General features: G+C 36.5%; 1 protein-coding gene across 4 annotated transcripts in view; it reads right to left on the bottom strand.

Moving 5' to 3' along the window:
- Positions 1–23,176, bottom strand: part of LOC150106022 (TNF receptor-associated factor 5-like) — a 103,791-nt gene that overhangs the window by 37,704 nt on the left and 42,911 nt on the right. For 3 of the 4 annotated variants that reach the window (XM_090393751.1, XM_090393753.1, XM_090393752.1), the window contains exons 1-2: positions 1,675–1,781; positions 1,137–1,211 (exon numbers count right to left, since the gene is read on the bottom strand). In XM_090393751.1, coding sequence (XP_090249877.1) covers positions 1,137–1,211; positions 1,675–1,712 — 113 coding nt within the window. In that variant the 5' untranslated portion in view covers positions 1,713–1,781. Of the gene's footprint in view, positions 1–1,136; positions 1,212–1,674; positions 1,782–23,176 lie in introns of those variants that run through there. The other variant, XM_090393754.1, reaches the window with a different exon arrangement.

The following is a 23,176-nucleotide window of genomic DNA, read 5'->3' as shown; positions in this document are numbered from 1 at the left end:
CATAATGTATATGTTAGGCTTTCCCAGAAATCATGTATTGCTTTATAGTCTATCTTGACTGAGCACTGATTTCATCTGAATCAATCAAGCAATCGACTCCTCCTAAGATTGAGCAATACCATAACAGTAGCAAAAAAAGTCAGTAAATTAGTCGCTACTAAACTTGGCTCTTTTTTTTTCTAATTCATACGAGATAGTTTTCTATAAAAGTGCTGTGAATTCTATATTCTCAAATAACTTTCGTTCATTTAAGACGAAAATTTGAATTTACCTACGAAATGTGGAAAACATACTAATTTATTTGGACGGTCGGGTTATCCATTCATGTTTATTGCTGCTGACTGAGGAACTTCAGCTAAAAAAAAAAAAAAAAATTGCTAACGCCTTTTTGTTCCAGTATAGGGAGTAGGCGAGGCCGTTTTAGCCCTATCTAACTTTTGGGGACTTAGTGGGCCTTTCAATCTTCACTGGTAGCCAATCAGAAGTAGCTTGCCCAAGGCTATCACTAATTAATCGGTATGCATTTAATAAGGCGGCTAATAAATGCCGCCATTTCATGGTCCATAACCCTAACACAATGTTTTAATGTCCGAAAGTAGTGTGGCATTAGACGGCCGATTTTCTTAAGTTTACTGGACGAAAAACCCTCGTTTCCCGGAGAAAAAGCCCGCTTGCCCGTGACAAAAGATCGATTAACCCGGGAACCGGTCGAAAAAAAGCTTAGAAAATGTCTTCTAGTCGGCGACTAGATTTGGACCCGAGTCTTTCTTCGTGCAGTCAAGCGTCGTGGAGTGCAAACACCACTTTTACTGAACTACACAGGCTCAGCTCAGTATCTCCGCAGACTGAGGAACTTAAAAACACTAAAATAATAAATATAAAACTAATCTAATATTAAATCTAAAATAAATACCTACGACATTAAATAAGAATTATAAAAAAAATCAATAACAGGTTTTATTTTGTTATTGTTTTTCTTAGTATCAACATATATATCAACCTTCAGATTCTACCAAATGTGGAAGTAAATATGAATTTTCATTCTCGACAATTAGGCATGCATTTTGGTACTAAAGAAGATTATTTACTTTTCTTTTTCTTACCTTTCTGGAAACATTATGTTTTATTATACTCACCGTTTTGATTCAACAGTTGTTTTTTCTGTCTTCTGAGATTCGCTGGAAGTTTCTGGTGTAGCAGTCGAACTCCGGCTGTAGAGGAAAATAAACGATAAGAAAAGATAGTTAGCTTTAATAAATTATGACTAAAATTCAAAACAATGCTATTAAAATTCTCAAAACTAAAAGAAAGATCTTTATGTATGACCAAGAACAAGTTATCATTGAACTCAAGATGATGGTTAGAAGGCCCACCCCTTCAATAATAATCACAACACTTCAACTTCTGTAACAATTCTTTTCTGACATCATAAAACTATGTTGTACAGTATATCATATTATATTATGCTAATTTCCATGAAAACGTATTTGCGCAACTAATTTATAATCCTATTCTTAACAACAGTTCTTCGTGTAACTGCTTCCATAATGTATTTATACTGTGCTTCTATAACGATAAAGGAGTTTTACTTAAAAATACTTAAACACCTGTAACGTATACGAGACATTCTCAAATAGTTTTAACACACTGAATTACTAATGAAAATCAGCTTACCCGAAACTACTAACAAACCTTTTTAATGAATCAAACATCGCGTGAATAAAGCAAAATATTTTAGTAAGTTAACCATTTAAATTTTTAGTCACAGAATAAAGTAACTTTTAAGATTGAAACACTGCATAACAGAACTGATAAGAAAGAAACACCTATATCTTTGGTAGGTGATATCACTACAAAATCAGCCATTCTCGGGTATTAATCCTGTGACCGTATCCGTGGATATAACGCTGTATCGATTAAAGTCCATCAGACTTGATATAACAACGCAGCTATTGTAGTCTCGTACTATAATGACGTTGATATGGCTTAAGATTTGCTTTTAGTTACAATTATTTATACATTCTTGAATATATATTCACCAAATTCGATAAACTTGTGGAATTCAGGAGCTTTACTGCTTTTGATTTTTAATAAAAATAAATTAATAGTTCTGTTTGTGCATGAAAATATTCAAACTACAAAAATTATTTAATTGCTTTAGGTACTTGAGGTCTTCCTTGTTAATGATTTTTAAAATAGACATAACAAATGAAAGAGTTTATCTCATCCACCATTTGTTCATTGGACATCAACAGATGCCGTATGGTCACGCATCACTCAGATACTCAGTGATATGCCACACCATTCCTCACCAGCTGGTGGTCCTGTTGTATGCTTTTCTGAAGGCTTCAACTCTGAAGATCAGTCACTCCATACACAGACACTCTCTCTCTCTCTCTCTCTCTCTTTCTCCATCCATCTCATTGACGGTCTACCCCTTTCTCTTTTTCCAGGAGCTTTACCTACTATTTCAGTTCTGAAAATTCCTCTTTCCATCCTTTCAATGAGTCCGAAGTATTTCAACTTTCTTCTGTCAATAGCGTTAAGGAACCTTAAAGTTCTATTGATCCTTTCTATCACCCGTCCATTTGTCCATGAAATCCTCAACCGCCTTCTGTAAGACCACATCTCAAAAGCCGCTATCCTTTTCCTATCAGATTTCTTTAAGTTCCAAGTCTCCCATTCACACTTCGCTGTTGGAAAAACAGCTGCATGGAAAATCCTCAACTTCCTTTCTTTGGAGATAGATCCATCCTTCCAGATTCCAGACATGCCTCTGACTATTGTTTTATCCATTCCTAGTCTTCTTCTGACCTCTTCTGAAAATCACCTCTTAACATTCATAATGGATCTCAGTTACTTGGACTTGCTGACTTCATCAACTGATCTCATTAACTTTGTCAAGAATTTGTCTTTCTTCCTTGACATTACAAAGGAGAACTGTATCAGCAGCATACTTCCGATTACTGATCAACTTACGACCTATCCTAATTCCTGTCTTGAGCTGATCCAATGCCACACGCATAATGTCCTCAGAATGGATTCTAAACAAGTGAAGAGAAAGGCATCCTTTGCATAACTCCCTTTCCAACTTTAAACCATTCGATTAATCCAACACCTGTTCTTACCATGGCTTGTTGCTTACTGTACAGGTTAGCTATCAACCGGAAGTGTGTTGAGGAAAAAAAACTATTCTTTCTGAGAATTCTTTATATATATAGTGTTCTGAACGGGTGGCAAAGATGAGCTAACTCACCTTCCTTAGGATAAGCCCTGATGAACGTTCTTCACGTCCTAAGCAGGATTCAAACCCAGTTCATTCTAACCAATAGGCATTGTCAATACGACAGACCTACGGAGATTTATTTCATCCATCACTAAGATAAATAAAGTGGGACTTACTGAATCACCTTTTATAATTTCATTGTAATTTAACTTCTTCAATCTGTCCTTGTTCTACATTAATTACAGAACGGTTATATGCGTATATACAGTGTGCCCGTTAAGTAATGACGTTGATTTTTTTACAGGACAACCCTTGAATAAAGGTAACAAACGTATTTATAGTTTTGACTGTTATTGTGTGTTGTAACGCAGGTGCAACTATCGCGTTGGGTGATGCAGTAGTTTTCGTTTGGCAACCGTTGAAGTAAGAGTGTGTGAGTGAAGCGTGTCAGAAGTTGCGTAATAGAGTAAAGAGCTCTGATAAAATTTTACTGTAAACTAGGAAAAACAGCTACAGAAGTGTACCATGACCTAATAAAATTTACGACCATGAGTGTCTGAGCCGTGCACAGGTGTTCCGCTGGTTTTCAACGTTTAAAGATGGGAGGGAGTCCCAGGAGGATGAACTCCGCTGTGGACGGCCAATTTCTTCATGGATAAATAAAAATGTGGTGAAAGCTAGGGATACTGTTGCCCATGACAGGCGAATAACCACTAGGCTCTTGCTGAACAGCTTGGTGTCTATAAGGAAACAGCCAGATTAATCTTAAAAAGAGATTTGCACAAGAGGGTGGTTTGTTTGAAGTTTTTGCCGCACTTATTGACACACGAACAGAGAGCAGCACCGGGTTACATATTGTCAAAATTTCATCCATGCAGTTGATCAAGATTGTGATGTGTTTGGAAAGAATTGTCAGAGGAGATGAAAGTTGATGTTTTCTGGTTGATCCGGAAATGAAACCAAAGCATAGAATGGCGTGGAACGTCTTTTACCCTGCAGAAGAAAGTCAGGTTGCAAAAATCACGTGTAGAGACAATTATTTAATCAACGCCGCTGGAGTTATCCACCGCGAATTTGTTCCTGAGGGTACCACAGTGAACGGTAAGCATTATTTAGGAGCAATGGAACGTATTTATGCCCGCATGCGACGTGTCAGGAAATAACTGTTTCATAACGCGCTCTCGCAGTGTGTGTGCTGCCTGTGAAGCAGTTTCTGGTTTTTCGAAGTCGAATGTGTCATATTGAACACCGCCTCCCCCAATCGCCAGATTTGGTTCCCACAGACCTTTTCTCTTCCCAAAGATGAAGTGTGCTTTGAGAGGGGAGCGCTTCAGCGAAATTAAGGACATCCAATTCAGTGTAACCCAGAGACTTAAGGGGTTTTCCGTTCAGGATTTCCACCCAGTGGCGGATTACCCATAAAAGCAATGAGGCACGTGTCTAGGGGCCACAGGCTTTAGAGGCCCCCAAGCCAAGACATTTTCCTACAATTGATTAATGTTTTCAGTAAACATCATAAAAATCTTGATTATTTTAATGAAAAATTTTTTCAAAACAATTATTTCGTTTTAATACGTATTTTGAACAGCGCGCACCATCTATGCTTTAAATAATGCCGCAATACCAATGTTGGCGCTAGTTGACAAGCTTCGTAATTTGTATTTTGAACAGCGCATTCCACATACCATGATAATTTTTCGGCAAAGGATCGGTTCAAAATTGAAGCATATTTAGTTATATACGACAGTCTAATCACAGAAATGGCGAAATGCTCTGTTGCCTACGAAAAACTTCATTCAAACTTTTCGTTTCTCTTTGAATATTCCGATTTTAATTTACAACAGAAACAACAGGCAGCTAAACAACTTGTCACAAAATATTCAAACGAACTCGAAGAGCTTTTAGAAAATGAAATGATTCAATTTCATCAACATGTCGAGCTTCGCATCGAGGAAAAGGGCGAAAATGAAGGAAATATCATAGACACGTTTAAGAAAATTTTGTCCATGAAATGCTATCCAAACGTGAGCATCCATTTTGAGTATATTTGACATTGGCGTGAAGAGTGTGTGAAGGTGAGCGATCTTTTTCTAAGAGCATTAATAAAAAATCAAAAGAGGGCTGTAATGAGCCAAGAGCGATTAAATGCTTATCCCTAATTTCCATTGAACACGAGTTTGCCAAAAAAATAAACTTTGAAGACATAATCAATAAATTCGCGAATTCTAAAATTCGCAAAGGAAATTTGTAAAATCGACATAAAAAATTATTCATTAAACTAAAAAGTTTTATTAGTTATCATCCTTTAACCCTTTAGCAGGCAGAAAATTCCAGCAGTTCAAAAAATTCAAGAGTACAAAATTTAATTTATTTGCCAACTTTTAATTTTTTTTTTTTTTTTTTTTTGAGGGGGGAAACCAAATATAATTTGCCTAGGGGCCCCAACTATCCTTAATCCGCCACTGCTTCTACTGCCTTCGAACACCTCTACGATAGAAATAAATTGGAAATGGAGGGAGATTATTTTGCACCTGTGTAATTGACAATTCCAAATATAGTTCTCTGTTTTGATATAATAATTGTTGTCTCATTACTTAATGGCACAGTGTGCATATTCTTGATTAGTTTTTAAATTTACAAGTATGTTAGTATTTTTCTTAATTGCAATGTTCGTATATCATTAAACTGAATTTCAAATTCTTTAGTTAAATGAATAAAACATGTGAAGAGTGGTTTACTGGAGTCTAATAATATCTCTGTTATTTGGTTTCACATAAATAATGCACTGATTTCTCATCTAATTGATAAATAAATCATACTATTTCTATTCCAATTGATTTTGTGCATATCAAAGAAGGTAGGAAGAGCATATGATGCTCCCAAGTCAATGCAACCGAGTCCAGGGGCTAAAAGGAAACTAGCAAAGTTTCGAAGAGAGGTTGTGATACGATGCCATGTTGCAGACCTATCTGTTCCTCAAATTGTTGACAAATTGGGGCATCCCAGGACAACAATCAGTGATATCATACTGAGATGGAAACACAAGGATTCAACTGCAGGTGTTGTCCGCAGTGGACGACCCACCACACTCACCGAAAGTAACTGTACTGTACTGCGAAGGATAATATATAAATTTCCATACGGAGTTCCGCGCATCGACTGGAACACGAATCTACAAAACAACATTCAGAACTGAGGCTCACAACATGGATTTCCATGGTAGGAAGCAATATGCAAGCCCACATTACCATAATCAACATGTAGCGTCGTCTTCTTTGGTGTGAAGAGCATGTACAGTGTGGACGTGGAAGCTTGGAAAGTTGTGTTAAGGAGCGATGATTCACGCCACACCCTCTGCCGAGCAGATGGACGAGTGTGGGTGTGGCTGATGCCCAGTCAATTCACTTACCAGAGCGCATAACTCCAACTATGAAATTCCGAGGTGGCAATGTGATGGTATTGTCCTGTTTTTCCTGGTTTAGCATTGAACCTCTGTTTGTGATGCCAGGAATATTGGAGGTATCTGAACATTCTGGACAACGCTTCCTACTTTGTGGCGTTTGTAGTCATTGTCTTTTTCAGCAAGACAATGCACCGTGTCCTAAGGTTGCTGCTGCTGTAACTGCGTGGTTTGGGGACATTTATATCACCACACTTGCTTGTGGCTCCACAGAACACTGATCTCAAAGCTACTGAACATCTGTGGAATGAATCGGAACGTTGGGTGGGGTCAATAAAACGACCACCGACAACAGCATAGGACCTCCTTACATGTCTACAGGAATAATGGCCCAAAATTCTCATTGATTGCTATCGTACTTTTAGGGAAAGTATTCCCCGTATGATTGCTGCAGTCATCGCAGCGAAAGGAGGCCTGCATCTCATTAACGTGGCCGTCATCTCTGTGTGTTCTACACTGTGGTGTCTGTTGACCACTTTCCAAGCACTGTATATTTATACTGTATATATACATATTTAGTCACGATAGCATCATACTGAAATCATTCTTGATTTGATTTGGTGGAAAATGAATGTGATTACGTGGGAAGGAAGAGTGGCGATTATTATTATTATTATTATTAAGAGAGACCTCCAGGAAGTCTTGAATTCATTCACACTACTTGTCCTCACAGCATCCAAAGGGAATCCATTTCAATCACACACCACTCTCTGAGAGAAAAATCTATCCCTCACACCTTTCTTGGCAGCCTTCATTCTCAGCTTCCAATTATGCCCTCTCTCCACCTTTCCCCACCCTCCCTAAATTGAAAAATTCCATAAATTGAAATCGTCTATGATCATTTCAGACACCCCTCTTTCTCCTGTTTGCTAGTGTCTGCAGTCTACGAATTCTCAATCTGTCTTCATAATCAATATTCCACAATCCTGATATCAATTGTAACACTTTTTTTGTACTCTTTCCAATATATCAGAATCACAACGAAAACCAGGAGACCAGACCTGCGCACAATAGTCCAAATGAGGTCTTATCAAGGCCTTGTAAAGAGACAAAATAACATTCTTATCTTTACATGTGAACGTTCGTTTCAGCATTGCAATTATCGTTTGAGTTTTACAGTATTTGTAGTCTTTACTACATGTTCCTTAACTTCAACTTCCCAACTATTAACACTCCAAGATCCCTAGCCTCATCAGTTTCTTCTAGCTTAATCCCACCAATATAATACGACATTGGATATCTAATAATGCCGAAGTGAATGACTTTACATTTACTAACATTGAACTGACACCCATTTTCCCATGCACACAATCTAACCAATTCAAATAATTCTGCAAGTACTGCATATCAGCAACATTTCTGATTACCCTACTTATCTTTGCATCATCAGCAAATAACTGTATGTCGTTGTCAAATTCTTTCCAATATCATTAATGTACAGATTGAATAACAGTGGACCTAGCACTGATCCTTGTGGCACACCACTTGTTACCTTAAACCTTGCAGACTCAGATCCCCAGTATACCACTTTTTGATATCTGTCCGTCAGCAATCCTCTTATCCATGCTAATATTGGATAACCCAAACCCATCTTCTCCAATTTATGCAACAGTCTACCATGCTATATTCTCTCAAAAGCCTTAGCAAAATCCTAATGTATCATGGTGTATCCATTCCCCTTGTCTATTTCAAAGGTAACATTTTTTATAGAATGTGAGCAGGTTGCTAAAACATGACTTTCCCTTACTAAACCCATGTTGTTCATTGCAAAGTAGAGATTCACTGTCAACCCATTTCTGAATGCGAGCCCTGACCAATTTTTCCAAAACCATCACCACCATTCTCGCGATACTAATTGGTCGATAGTTGGATACATCTGTCTTTGCACCACACTGTGCAATTGAACATCATACATGCCTTCCATTTCTACGGAATCTTCCCTGTTCTGGAACTCATATTAAAGCCTGGTCAAAGGAATCGCCAGTTCAGCTGAACACTCTTTTAGCACACGTGCTAATATCCCATCAGTCTCGATTGATGAAATCTTATTCAATTTGTGCAACAGCTCCAATACCTCGGCCTCACACACCTGCATTTCTTCATCTTGTGAAGAGGTAACAGTGAGCTCAATGTTGCGTTCACCAGGTTGATAGCTTTTAACAAAATGGACACTCATTAACTGAACAACCTCTTCTGCATCTGTAACCCTCACGTCATCCAGATTTAGAAGAATCATATTCATTCTTTCTTTTACTTGCAGCATATCGATAGAATTCTTGTGGGTTGTCTTTAGCACGCAGAGCCAGTTTCTTTACATACTCAGACTTTACTTTCCGTACAACAATTTTAACTATTCTAGCCTGCTGCTTATAATGTTCATAACGGACGTCATCTTTATGCAAACGATATTTCTTCCACATCGTCCTTTTCTTAGGAATCTTTTGTTTAGTAAGATTACACATCATTTGACTCCTATCCTATTTATTCGTTGAACTCTCGGGACACATTCTGATATCGAATCATTTAAGTATTATTTAAATGCTTCCCATGCAGATGATTTCCATGATTTTTTGTGAATTCCATCTACTAAGGCTATCGTATGTTAGTGTTTCATTATCCCCCACTTATTCCAATTTTATTTAAAACTGGATTATGTAGAGGCTAATTCGATTACTTCTCTTTTAGAAACTAAACGCAGAACAATTTCAAGCTATTTTAGGGCTCTAAATATAGATATGGTCTCACACAGGGAGTGAAAATTAGTTTCTTCATCTTAAAACTGAACCGCTATGTACTTCCTTCAAAATGTATTTTGAATATAATACATATTATCGAAAACACTAAAATGTATCATCATCGTCAATGTATCATCATCGTCTAAGAGACATTAAGTGTCCACAATCTTCCAAGTAACTTTGGATTTCGTGACTATAATTGGTTAGCCCTGTGCTTATAAGTATTCTTTGTATGTAAACTGTGTATGTTCTATTGGCCGGTTTCCCAGACTGCGGGATGAAAAACTCGAATTTCCGGGAGGTGAAACGTTCACCTCCAAATGAGACAGGCTAACCTAACCTGACCTCATACCTTTAGTTGAAAAGCCCTGATAAAGGTTCTGCGTTCTAGATGGGGATTCGAATCCAGGTCTTTCCAAGCAAAGGGTTTCGTAAATACAGATTGAGCTAACTAAAATGTATGACTAGTATAAAATTAGTGCTCTAACTGCTCCCACCGCTTGTAGAAAGACTGTCTGTATTTTCCAATTTTCCCTATTCAAGTCTCCTACTCTACAGTTCAGCCTCCTCCCAGCAAATCTCAGCCTCATACCCTATGGTACTATAATTTTGCCAACTGGGATGACCTCCAGAATTTTTATGCTGCTTTTCCATGATCAGATTACTGCTTTCGCTCTAAACATTTATTTAAAACATCTATGCTGAACTAGTAAGCGAAACATCCTCACTGAAATGAGAAAAACCTTCATTCCTCACTCCACTGCAAATCTGCAAGCTGTATCCAAACCCTGGTTCTCAAAACAATGTGCATCTGCACTTCATGGACAAAAATACGGCTGTCCAATGGCCTAAATTAAAACCTCCAATTCCTTATCCAGTTTACAGAAGCCAAAACATGTGTAAAAATGTATCAATGATTCCAAGGTAGACTTCATTAGAATGAAATGCAATAAACATGCCTACTTTTCAACTGGGAACCAAGCCCACCTCTCTTGAATCCTGGTCACCATGGTAACCTCACCAAGGAAAAGCAGAACGACAACAACAATAATCAGATCGAAATCAAATTTGATCAATTTCATCCATCTAGAGCAGAATTATCGATATAATTTCGACATCTGTTTACCAAAATTTTCGAATAAAAATGGTCCTGTTGGAACTAAAACTGAACATAATTCGTCGTATTTGTGACGACAAATGTGCCTTTTACAAATTCAGACGTTTGGGCGTATTCCACAAAACCAGAGAGTTATTCACAATATAAAATGTCGACACTTTTCCCCTTTGTAGCCCTGAATATAGGTGATCTGAAAACTGACACGGTTTTTGTAAGGGATTCAAATACCAAATCGGAGTGAAATTCATCCGTGTAACTGGTGTGTGTTCGGAAGTCACTTTTACTATTGATAATAATAGAGCTTCCTTATTTCGATTGATATAAACGAAGCCCTTCAATTAGAAACACTGAGTTCAAATCTCTTACATGATGCCAAGAATGATGCTGCATGATGCTGATCTGATATGGAGATGGCAGGGTTTTGACTCCCCAAAACTCGGGCGTTTCATCCAGCAAACCAGTCCCCATGAATACATATATCTACAGGCATCAGACACTTGCCGAATAAGGAAGAAAGAAAGAAACCGGCTTGTTCTCTGATTATTGCATAGCGTTGGTGAGGAGCAATGCTACCCCACGAACCATTCGATTGAGGAGAGAAAAGGATAAGGGGGAATAATAATTATAATAATTATTAAGATTGTTACCTAAGTTTTTCCAGATTGGGTAAAACATAGACAGAATACACGAAACACATATACTGACTGAAAGGAATATCCCTTTCAAAAATTTCCACACATGTCTACATAACATGTATAAAAGGAATATCAGGTTAGGCTTCAGGTACATCAATTACATCCGATAAAAACTGCAGTTCTTTTTGAAAATACATCTCACCGATGAACGCGAGATCACGTTTAGTATTAGGTTAATTTCTGGATTTATTTTCATTGTTGTAGTAAGCTTACAATGGAAATCTACAGATATTGATCGCAAGTATCTTTGTTACATAGAACATAACCGTTCAGCTCAGCATCGGCCTTGTAACTATATCATGATGTGGTCCGAATGCACTTCTCATCTTGTTCCGTATACAGTTACAACAGCAGAACCTCCAAAAGAGAAACAACTACGAGCTGAACTAACTCAATTATTTTGCACTTGAAGCATCCAATGTGGGCAGCAGGCTCTGGCTTTATAGAACAAGTTTTCACTTCACAAACGCATTTTGGTGAAGGAAAATTTAACTGAGATGGAAAGTTGTTTGAAAATATCTCACATTTCCAGATGTGCATCGTTGAAACTGCTGTATAAATGTCCGTGATAACTCCATGAAGCAAAGAAAATAGTAAGGTTATCATTAATGATTTATGTCATTCTGAATCACGTGAGTTAATATTTTGTTTAGTTTTGAAATGCATCTGATTACTTCACTTGAATCATTTGAGAACTGCGAATGTCCTTCATTATGGATCATCCTTCACTGAGTCTATCTCACATCTTCTTCAATGATTCTCTCAAACCAAATAACAAATAATTCTTACTGGAATAGACCCTTTAATTTCCTATTGCACCCGAAACATCCATCCTCTATGCCATGGCTTTTCCATATACCAACACGGTCCAGTATAAAACACATTCAACATATCGCAAATAACTCAAAGCCAAAATTCAGCATCACTCTCAACCTATACTAAGCTCATCACAACTGCAAAAAATCGTACAGTCTAAATCTAATTGTTAAATTGCAAATTATTAATAATTAGTGAACGGACGTTATTTATTTATAAAATAAATAATTAATTACGTATTCCATTTTTAAATATTGGACAGACTGAAATAATAAAATCTCTACAGGATTTAACAAAAAAATCTGTTAGTAAATAAAAAGAATGAGATAAATAATGTACATATCTCACTTGCATGAGTTTTTCATTCACGTTTGTATCAAAAACTCACCTAAATGTATTAGATTTAAATCTCTTCATAGCTGGGCAGTTGTACGTTTAGTAATACATTTTAGTTGGCAATATCCAATGTAAGTTGGCAACATTTGTTTTGTCTAATTCGATATATATATATATATAACCCTTGTATTCGCTTTGTTAAAATATATGTTTATAGTAAGCTATTATTAAATTATCAATAGGTCAGATTCAGTTATACAATGGAATTGATCTAATGTGTCAGCATTGGATCGTTTGCAAAACAGGTCAGAGAGGCAGGTAACTTCATGCTACCGAAGTCTTTATAAATGTTAAAAATAAACTTTGCTAACATGAATTCACTCTTGGTTTCACTGTTATATACTGTGCTTTCTAAATGTATCACTTTATCTTAGATTTCGTTTTTTCTATTTGTCAGACAACTTTTGAACTATTTGAATCAAGTTCTTATTCATTCTTATATTATTTCTGTATTAAGTGGGAAAAGAGAAAATCTTATCCCACTCTTAAACCACGTTAGAACATTCATGATATCCATTGTATGTTCACTGTATATATTCAGTTTATCATAATCATTTCTTTTGCTGTGTTACTACACTGGTGTCCGAAAGCTAACGACGATCTATTATTACCAGTATACGAAACATTTAAAAAAACAAACGACTACAGCCAAATATGGACATAAATTTATTGCCAGCTTACTAATAAATGATATTACTTAAAATGTGAGAGAAATTTCATAAAAATTAAATTGCAATACATTTTTACAAATTTCCTAAGGACACAGTTAAGGAATTAATGTACGGTGCTTACATAAAACTCTCCGGAGCGACATTTCACTATGAAACATTTCCACCCCGAAATGCGATGTAGCTCTTAAAACGTCGTACCATACTTTATCATCAAGTGATTCTGGAGTTCTTGAGGCAAACTGGCTCACTCCTCCTTCAGAGTAAGGATAAGACCTCGTTTGTTTTCTAAAGACGGAATTTCGAGCAGCAATGAGTCTCCCGATTGTCCCAAACGTGTTCTAAGGGATTGAGATCTGGGAAGCGTGCTAGTGCTGGCTACTCGATTCGATTAATATCTTCGATCTCCAGAAGTATCTCCACTGCTCGTGTACGATGTGGTGTGGCATTGTCATCCATAAAAATGAATTCTTAGCCTACAGCACCATGGAACAGTCGAACATGACGTAGATGAACTTCGCTGCCATATCTTTAACCAGGCACAGTCCCTTTTTTTCCTCTACTTATAGCTCGGTGCGTCCATTAAGCATAATGCTTCCCCCCCCAACACACACACACCATGACCCAGCACCGCCGTATCTATCCCTTTCAAGGACATTCTCCCGATGGTAAGCAGTACTACTTTCGCACCAGAGCTACATTAGCCCATTGGCGTCTTGTCCAATTTTTATGGATACAACAACACCTCTGACAGCGTGTTCTACGTTGAACTGTGAATAAAGGGACGCTGACTACAGGCCTTCGAGCATATAGACCTACTTGTTGCAAACGTCTTGCCACAGTGTATCGAGATATCTGCTTGCCTATGCTTGAATGGAGCTGACTTGCAAAATGACCCGTTGTGGTGCGTCCATTACGTTTTGCTGTTATAAACAAAAATCTGTTTTCGTGCTCCGAGGTAGAGGGAAGGCGACCTCTTAGCAAACGTCTGGAACACATTCCATTGGTTTGAAATGCTGCCCAGAGTCTGGATGCAATGCTAATAAGATTCCAATCTCTCTGGTAATATCAGTAATTCTGTAGCCTTCTTCAAGCTTTCCAATAATTCTTTCCTGCGTGAAACCATCTAGATGATGTCTTAAATATATTACAAGAGAACCAAGTTTGCAACTTTATTCCTTCACGACAAGAGCTTCATTCAATCACAATTCGCTTAGCGCAGCGTTTTGCCTTTTATCCTGATTAATGAGTGCTACCACGTGACCCCTTTACGTTCGATTCTAAAATTTGAATGTGTAGTCGCTCTCCACTCGAAATCATCAGTTATACAAATTACCACAAGCTGTTTCGTCTGAATTTTCGGCTGTAATCTTAAGAAACAATCTTCATCCTTTGCTTTTGGACACCAGTGAATTGAAATCCTGAGATGATCATTTTATTACTCAGGCATTTTTTCCAGAAATTCCGGATATTCACTGAAATTCAACTACTTCCGATAAAGTTAATTTTTTACTCTGTAAGGATGCTCCCCTACATTCATCAGTATTTTGTTTTTGCCTCTTCTTCCTTGGATAAGTATGTTATAGTTCCAGGCCTAAAGTTGATTCCTCACGAAGATGGCGCATTCTGCTCATATCAAAATTGAATCGAAGTTCTTATCAACGTTTTTAAATGTAATAGGACATTTGGAACGTCTCTGAGTCCATTGATCTCAATAAACATCTCAAATCCGATCTAACATAACTTGTGTAGGTATTCATGCCTACCTCATATTTATATAGCAACTTGTTCATAATTGGGATATCATAGTGCGTTTCTTAACATAACACACACAAAAAAAAACAGTTCCTTTTGTAATGATTCGGCTAATTTCCTTTTAGTTGTTTCAGTGTAAATTAGCTAAACAATTTTGAATGATGTCATAATATTATTTATCGTACTCTAGCCGACTTGTAGACCGACTCCAAAGTTCCTCCTGGTTGTCCGATCCGGTGTTCTCACGAAACGGGATAAAAATGCTGTCCGTTTGCAATAATAGTTACATTTCTCCTCACATAAAATGCGTATAAATTTTTATAAAAGGTGAAAATCCATCAAAGGAATGCATCACTCTAATGCATTGAAAATGATGATCCAAGACGACGGATAATATTCAACCACCGGTGATCGAGTGAAAGATTATACGAACAATTTCACAAAGAATTTATCATATTAATCCTCATAATATATATATATATATGTTTAGTTACTTTTAATTAACTAAACATATATTATGAGGATTGAATCTGAAATTGTTAAGATCTTCTGTGAAGTAATATATGAAAACATTGCACCCTTTTACTTCTGTGATTCTGAGAATTATTATTAGTGAAGAACAGACTTGATTTAAATTGATTCCTTGGGGAGTATTACGTTTATTCGTTGTATTTAACATTTTAGAACCTTCTTTGAATTTGATACCAAAATTGTTGTAGTTATAGAGGGCATTTCTGTTTGTTGCCAAAGCACCCGATGGTAAACTGCTGTATGGAAGTGCTGATCAGTATTTTTTAATGCATGCGGATCATCTTGTTTGTTTTACATAGCATATATCTCAAGAGCAGAGGATTTTGTACACCTTCGGTTTTTAATGAGAGGATGTAATGTTTTTTGAAGATTTAACATCATGAGACTTTGCAATAGAGAAGTGAAGGCTAATTTTTTGTCGAAGAACCTTTGATATTTTGTCCAGTTGATGTTGAATATTCGGAAGAGTTACTATCTCTTTGGAGTCTCGGTATTCCTTGTTATTGACAGTTTGCTTGGAAAGCCGTTGTAGATCTTATACCAGTTTTGAGATATAGTAAGTCTGAGAAACGTAATTTCTCCATTCCTCTTTTCTGTGATGATAGATATGTGTGTCCCGTTTCGAAGAGTTTTAATTATCCCTGTTTTATTTATTTATTCTTATTTTTATTTATTTTTGTAGTATGTTGGCGAAATGCAGCATGGTGTTGTTTTGGTTTTCTATATACAGAACTAGTTTTCTAGTTCCAGAGTGAAGTGTGTGTGTGTGGGGGGGGGGGGATTACTATTCAAGTTTAAGTAGTTGCTGAGTGAACCTTTGCCAGATAATAAAGATTTCGTGCATGGAATAAAGTCTCGGGATTTTAGCATTCTCCGAAACGGTTCCATCCTCCTCTTAAAAATCCGATTGAAGAACAGATGGATTTTCCCACAAAATCCATCTGTTCCTGTAGCATATTTCGTATAACACAAACAGGTCAATCCGTACTGATCTGCGTACCTAACATCTCAAAGATGTTGAAAAGAAAATGGAACACAAATCTGGTCTAGCCTTCCACATAATAAATGATGGTTATCATGTACTTTGAGAACAACAATTTTCCTGGAAATCCAAAGACGTTTCCAAAATGTTACGTACATCCCTCCAAATTGTATTACATCAAGTCTGGTCTACATTCATCAAAATCCTCATGACCACGGATCTCAGATATGATGCTTATTATGCATTTAGGTTTAACAATATCTTCTGAACATAATGTCATACATCCAATGTTAAATTATTTTAACCAGCGATTCCATTGCAGTTAGTTTGACATTACAGGTCTACTGTACATTATATTAGCTTTGCATTACAGTGAACGTTATGGGTAATCTCTCTCTTTCAAACATTCAAATCTCAAGATCAAATCTTCTTGGCTGAAGCAAAGTACTTCTCAAGACTTTACAAACACGCGCTATCCATTGCATCCTCCGTTCTTTTCCGTGAAAAGCAGTTCTCCTCTTCACTCCGCTCCTAAGATAATTTAAACCTCAAATCGCCGAAGATTCGATTACTGTAATCACATATGGGACAGTACATGAAAGCCATCCCTAGAGATGCTATCCAAAAGAGGGCAGTATGCTTAATATAACCAATCTCTTTTCTCCCACAGATTCACCTCAGTCACTTTATTACAGATGCTGGGATTTTCATATGCATTATATTTATATATATATATATTTTTTTTCCCCCCACCTTTACTATGAGTTGCACCACATTTAGACTTGAACTACGTTCAGGCGCAAACATAACTGTTTGCTTACTTGGGTTTAGGAGTAAAATAACTAAGTTTATAAAATTACTTAGTAACCCTAATATACATTACCCAAGGTAAAAAAACTAATTTACATCTATATCTCCTCCAGAGATTTTTATTAAAACTAATAACACCTTTTTGCAAATTATATAGGTAAAGTTGATAAGGCTCTGTTCATTAATGCCATTTCAATCCAATACTCTTGGAGGGTAATGGATGGCAATGCTGTAGCTAATGAAGTTCTAACTGAGGCTCGGCTATTGCTGTTACCCTCCTGCCATGATCAGAGTTTTAATAGCTCAATAACACCTTATCCCTACACTGTCCTCTACAGATAACGGGGAAGATGAAAAGCATTCTTGCTTCGCCCCTTTAAGCCAGTCCTTATAAGGATAAGGCCATTTCTGGCGAAATCGGATTATAGGCGAATGGAATCAATCGACCGTGAGATGCGGTGATTGATTCATACAATCCAATATCCTTGGAGGGTAATGGATGGCAATTCTGTAGCCAATGAAGTTCTAACTGAGGCTCAGCTATTGCTGTTACCCTCCTGCCATGATCAGAGCTTTAATTGCTCAAAATAACACCTTATCCATACACTGTCCTCTACAGATAATGGGGAAGATTAAAAGCATTCTTGCTTCGCCCCTTTAAGCCAGTCCTTATAAGGACTATAAGGCCATCTTCTGGCTAAGGAGGTCGGGCTAAATTATTTCCCACAACGATGGAAAATTGCCGACGTTTTCCTAATTCCCAAACCTGGGAAAAATACAGTTTCCTGTAAATTACAGACCAATCAGCCTTCTTTCATGCATAGGTAAGATAGCCGAACGTGCTATTCTCACACGGCTTCAAGAGGCAACAGATATCAACCATATAATTCAAGATAAACAATTCGGCTTTAGGAAATATCACTCCACAACGCTACAAATTTACAGAGTTATCGAACATATAACCCAAGGGAATGAATGGCACCAACACACTGGCGCAGTTTTTCTAGACATCACTCAGGCATTTGATAGAGTATGGCATCATGGACTAATTTTTAAACTACACGAAGTTGGTATTCCATTGCCACTAGTGCTACTTATCAAATCATATCTACACAACAGAAAATTTAAAATAAAACTCAACGGTATCAGATCCACGGAGAGGAGAATCACGGCCGGAGTACCTCAAGGCTCTCTACTATCTCCCCTACTCTTCTCCATATACATGGCAGATCTCCCCAAACTGTTCCCAGCTATCACCGCTCTGTATGCCGACGATACAATCATTATAGCCAGATCCCTCCGTCCACACCTGGCCACAATCAAGCTGCAGAGAGCAGTCAATGAATTGGAGGATTGGTACACCAAGTGGCGTATCGCAATTAATCCAAACAAAAGCTCTGCAGTACTTTTCACCAGACGTAAGGCAGAACCGAATACAAGCATACAAATGTTTGGTAAAATCATCCCTTGGCGCAATTCTACCAAATATCTAGGAATTCATCTTGATAGACGTCTAAACTTCAAGTCACATATGGATAGTGTTACCACTAAGGCAAGTCAGACTATAGCACAGCTATATCCACTTTTGAACAGGAACAGCTTCCTAAGCATAAGCAACAAAATCTTACTTTTCAAATCGGTAATCAGACCGCAACTAACTTATGCCTCTCCAAACTGGGGTCACACGACTAAAAGCAACATCAACAGACTTCAGATAATACAGAATAAATGCCTAAGAATGGCATTTAATGCCCCATGGTTCATCAGAAACATCCAGTTACATCAAGAAGCCAATCTTCCAGATATTAAGACCTACATGACAAACATTGCAGAGAAATTCTTCACAATCACGGATAATCACCCAAATCAGTTAGTTCGACAGGCAGCGGACTACAAGCCCTCAGATCGTTTCAAACATAAAAAACTGAAATCCTCCATCGCAAGAGAAAGCTGATACAGCCTCAATGCTCACAATGAGCGGGTAAATTACCCACAATCTAAAATCCAGATGAAGGGATAAAGAGTCAAGGACTCAGTCCATCAACCAATTAAGTTCAAGTTCAACCTTGGTATTTAGGGTCTAGCTGCTCACTGAGGGGACCTCAAAAAAGGTTGAATCCGGTCTGGGTATAGACTCCACCCATTGTCTCTTTTATGTCTTTAAAAATTGATTTTTAATGAAAGTAATAATCCTTTTTTGAGTTCGTTTATTGCTTTTCTTATCTGAGAAACCATAAAAGTCTTCTTTAAGTTTAATTTCAGAAAAAGTAGCTAATTTTCAAAGTAGATACTTGAAATATTTGCAAGGAACTTATATTGCTAAAATTTTCTGGAATGGGCTAAGAGAATCTTTTTCTGATCAACAAAACTTTCATGCTTGATATTTTGTAGACGTTCTGATTCTTCATTGATCATTGTTTCTATCTCTCCAATGGTATGGGTACGCGTAATCTACAAAGGACATCTGAATCTAACATTTATATATTTGAAGGTTCGAGAATTTTGTGAGATTCCTTCAAATAGATGAACAAAGGGAGGACGAGTATAGTTGGTGAAGAAGAACACCTTTTAGTCAACCACGTTGGATATACATATGAAAACTCACTCATTAAAAAAGGTAATTTGCTGACTCCGAAAACAATGTTCATCTGTACGAATTAACGAAAAACGCATATGATTTTCATAATCGGCATCCTGTAATTATCATAGAAGAGGTAAAATATAAATAAAAATAAATTCACGAACTCCTTTTACTTCCTATAGGCAAGGCCGTTTTAGACCTATCTAACTATTGGAGATTGCAGGGACAGTTCCATCTCAACTGGTAGCCAATCGGAGTTAGCTGATCTAAGACTATTACTAATTTTAAACGGAATTCGAAGAAGACAAGTGCCGCAATCTCATGGTTCCAAACCTTAAAGCAATATATTAAGATCTCAAATAGCTCAGATTCTACAGTGGATTTTTTAGGTTTTCGGAACGATAAACCCAATTTTTCAGGAGAAAAGATTCGATTGCATGTGCCAGAGACCGACTGACTTAGGGTAATGTTCCTCTAGCTAGCGACTAGTATAGAACTTAGACCGGTCGTTCTTCGTGTAGCCTAGCACGCTGGATGCAAGCGTTGTTTTCATTGAGTTATCACAAGCATCTTCAAGAAGATAAATATTTCAGATACTAAAACTACTATAGGCTCATTATTATTATTGTATTTGAAGAAATATAATTTCATACACTTGCGTATGAAATTATACGCAAGTGTAGTGGATGCAAGTTTTAAAAATGTATTTCCTCTTTATTGCAAAAATCGACTATATCATCAATTCGGGAATTAAAAATTAAATTGGTTCTGCTTGTTGAACGTGAAAAAAATATACATAAGCCTATTTACACTTAATCATGTTCAACCTATGGGCAGCTACGTCAGAAATACAACTAGTTTCAGATAAACAGTGTTTTCTAAAAGATACGGACTGTCTTTTGATTCCAGCTCTCTCAATGGAATGAACTCTGAATATCCCCAACCCAAATTATCTCCCGCTATTTGTTTCTGGAAGCAAGATTTACCTAATCCTATTATTACTAGATCGATCGTCATTTCCATGTGTCTAGTGTTGTGCATCCGTTCCAGAAGCATTACTTTTGCCTGTAATAAACAATTTAAAGATAACTGGTTTCTGAAAAATAATGAATTATTTCAATTTAAAATCAGTTACCTCGATGTGTAAGAGAAAAAAAACCTCACTTTGAAATTAACAGTTAAACTAATTATCATTTTGTTATACCAAATGGTTGAATCATTATATCATCAAAATCAAATAATGATATATTTTTTAAAACTGTAATAACATTTTATTTATCATCATACAGAGTATTTACATATATACAATAAAGTATACTATTACATTTTCTGTTTAAGTACAAATGTAGAGTACAGTGATTTTTTTAAAATATAAATGTACATTTTTTTATTATTATCAATATCATAGCTTATTATTATACAGCCTATTTACATATACATATTTTTTTAATATCAGTATCTTCATTGTTGTTATGCACTTTACTGACTGTTTTGTTGCATAATCTACATTCTTTGATTATAAGGATTACGTGTAGATGAGTGACGCATTTTTAATCAAATCTACTTCGAAGCTTGGGTTAGCTTTTATGAAGAGTTAGCTTCTATTTAGCCTGCACTTTTTATGTTGTTGTTACTGCTTATGTATGGGATGTAGGCATTGAATGCTGTTGAATTGTGATGTGTATATTAGTGTTAACGGTATGTTAACTTTGTTGGTATATTTTCCAGAGTTGGTGTTTTAAGGTTCTGTAGTTATCTACGTGTTTTAAATTTCTTGGTAGGTTGTTGAGTTGCGTGGGTTTCTGATGTGATCTCACAAAAGAAACGTATGAGATGTTGAAGGGTGTAGGGATGTAGAGAGTTGTTGTAGGTCGTGTTTTACGATATGTGTCTCTGTTGTTTCGATAGGTGATATTGAAGTAGTTCCTTCTTAATGTTATGTAGTGTTTCAGGTTTTTAATGCTCAGGAGTCTGTGTATCGCCATATGCTGGTCGGATATTGGTTGTTGCGTGTAAGGTTTCCAGATCACTGTTGACACGATTTTCCTGTGTAATGTTTCTACTTTTGTTAAGTGGCTAATAATATAATAATAATAGTAATATAACAATCATATAATATAACCACGGTGTCCAAACTGCGGCTCTCGTGCGCATGTAGCTCTTAAGTTTTATTGGGGCTCAACTAACAAATAAAAAATATTTATAATTTTTTTTTCTATTGTATTAATTTAATTTTTCAATTAACTACATTACTGTTCGGCAATGTAGTTATATTTATATTACCTTGGCAGAAAATTTAAAAAGATACATTAAAATACACAAATGAATCAACTGACATTACAGACCAACACAATTAGCAAATTTTATTCGTTTCGTTCTTGAGGACGGAGTGACGCGAGAAGAATTATTACATTTAATAGCATTAAAAGATAGTACTCGTGGCGTGATATTAAGGAAGCTTTTGATGTTGCCCTTAAAAATGTTCCAAAAAGTAAATTTGTGGCTCTTAACAATTTCTGGTACTAACTATGGCTCTTACTGCCAAAACTCTGGCCACCCCTGTAATATAATATAATATATTAATATAAAATTAATATAAATAATAATAATTTAAATCAGGGATATTGGAACATATTAACTCCCTAATATCTGAGCTTTCCATAAATCTAAGCTAAATGATATAATAGATGCAATTACTGTGACAAAAACCATCACAAACAACAGTATAAAGGAAACAAATCAACTGATAAACAGTACAGCCTATATATTTCCAGCGAAGCTTGGTTGCAACCCACAAGAGGAAAATCCGAGGATGAAGCAATCTGCACCACGGAAAATCAGATTGGAACGTAAAGTCAACAACCTTCGAGCTCATCTGAGCAACTTAAAGAGTCTTAAAGGACAGCTGAAAAATAATATCAAAAACAAATTGATTAACACATATAATTTGGCCAACAAAGCAATTGCTGAAGTTACAGAAGAACTAAAACAAAGAATTATAGCGACTGCACAGAAGTTAGATTTGAAGCAAGATAATTTGTGTTAATGATGGAAATGATTATGAAGACCGAACGATTCTGTGTTCGTCCGATTTGGACTTATCAAGCATGTGTAGAATAATTTGTGTTAATGATGAAAATGATTATGAAGACAGAACGATTCTGTGTTCGTCCGATTTGGACTTATCAAGCATGTGTAGAATTATATAAGAACAGAGATCTGCAAGTTGTCAAATAGAAATGAAATTGATGTGTAATCTAATTGATTTAAGTAAAAAATTCGTAAATAAAAGATGAGTGGGAGAAATAACGTGTGCATAAGAATGATGTCAGTTATGATATTTATAAGCAGCAGACCAGAAGAGTCGAAACTGTTCTACAGGAAGCTGTAGAACAGTTTCGACT

Source organism: Typopeltis vanoorti, chromosome 6 (genome assembly GCF_054136105.1).
Source record: "Typopeltis vanoorti isolate ZY-2024b chromosome 6, IOZ_Tvanoo_1.0, whole genome shotgun sequence".
In the NCBI taxonomy this organism is placed as follows: domain Eukaryota; kingdom Metazoa; phylum Arthropoda; class Arachnida; order Uropygi; family Thelyphonidae; genus Typopeltis; species Typopeltis vanoorti.
This window is presented reverse-complemented; position numbering and strand designations above follow the sequence as displayed.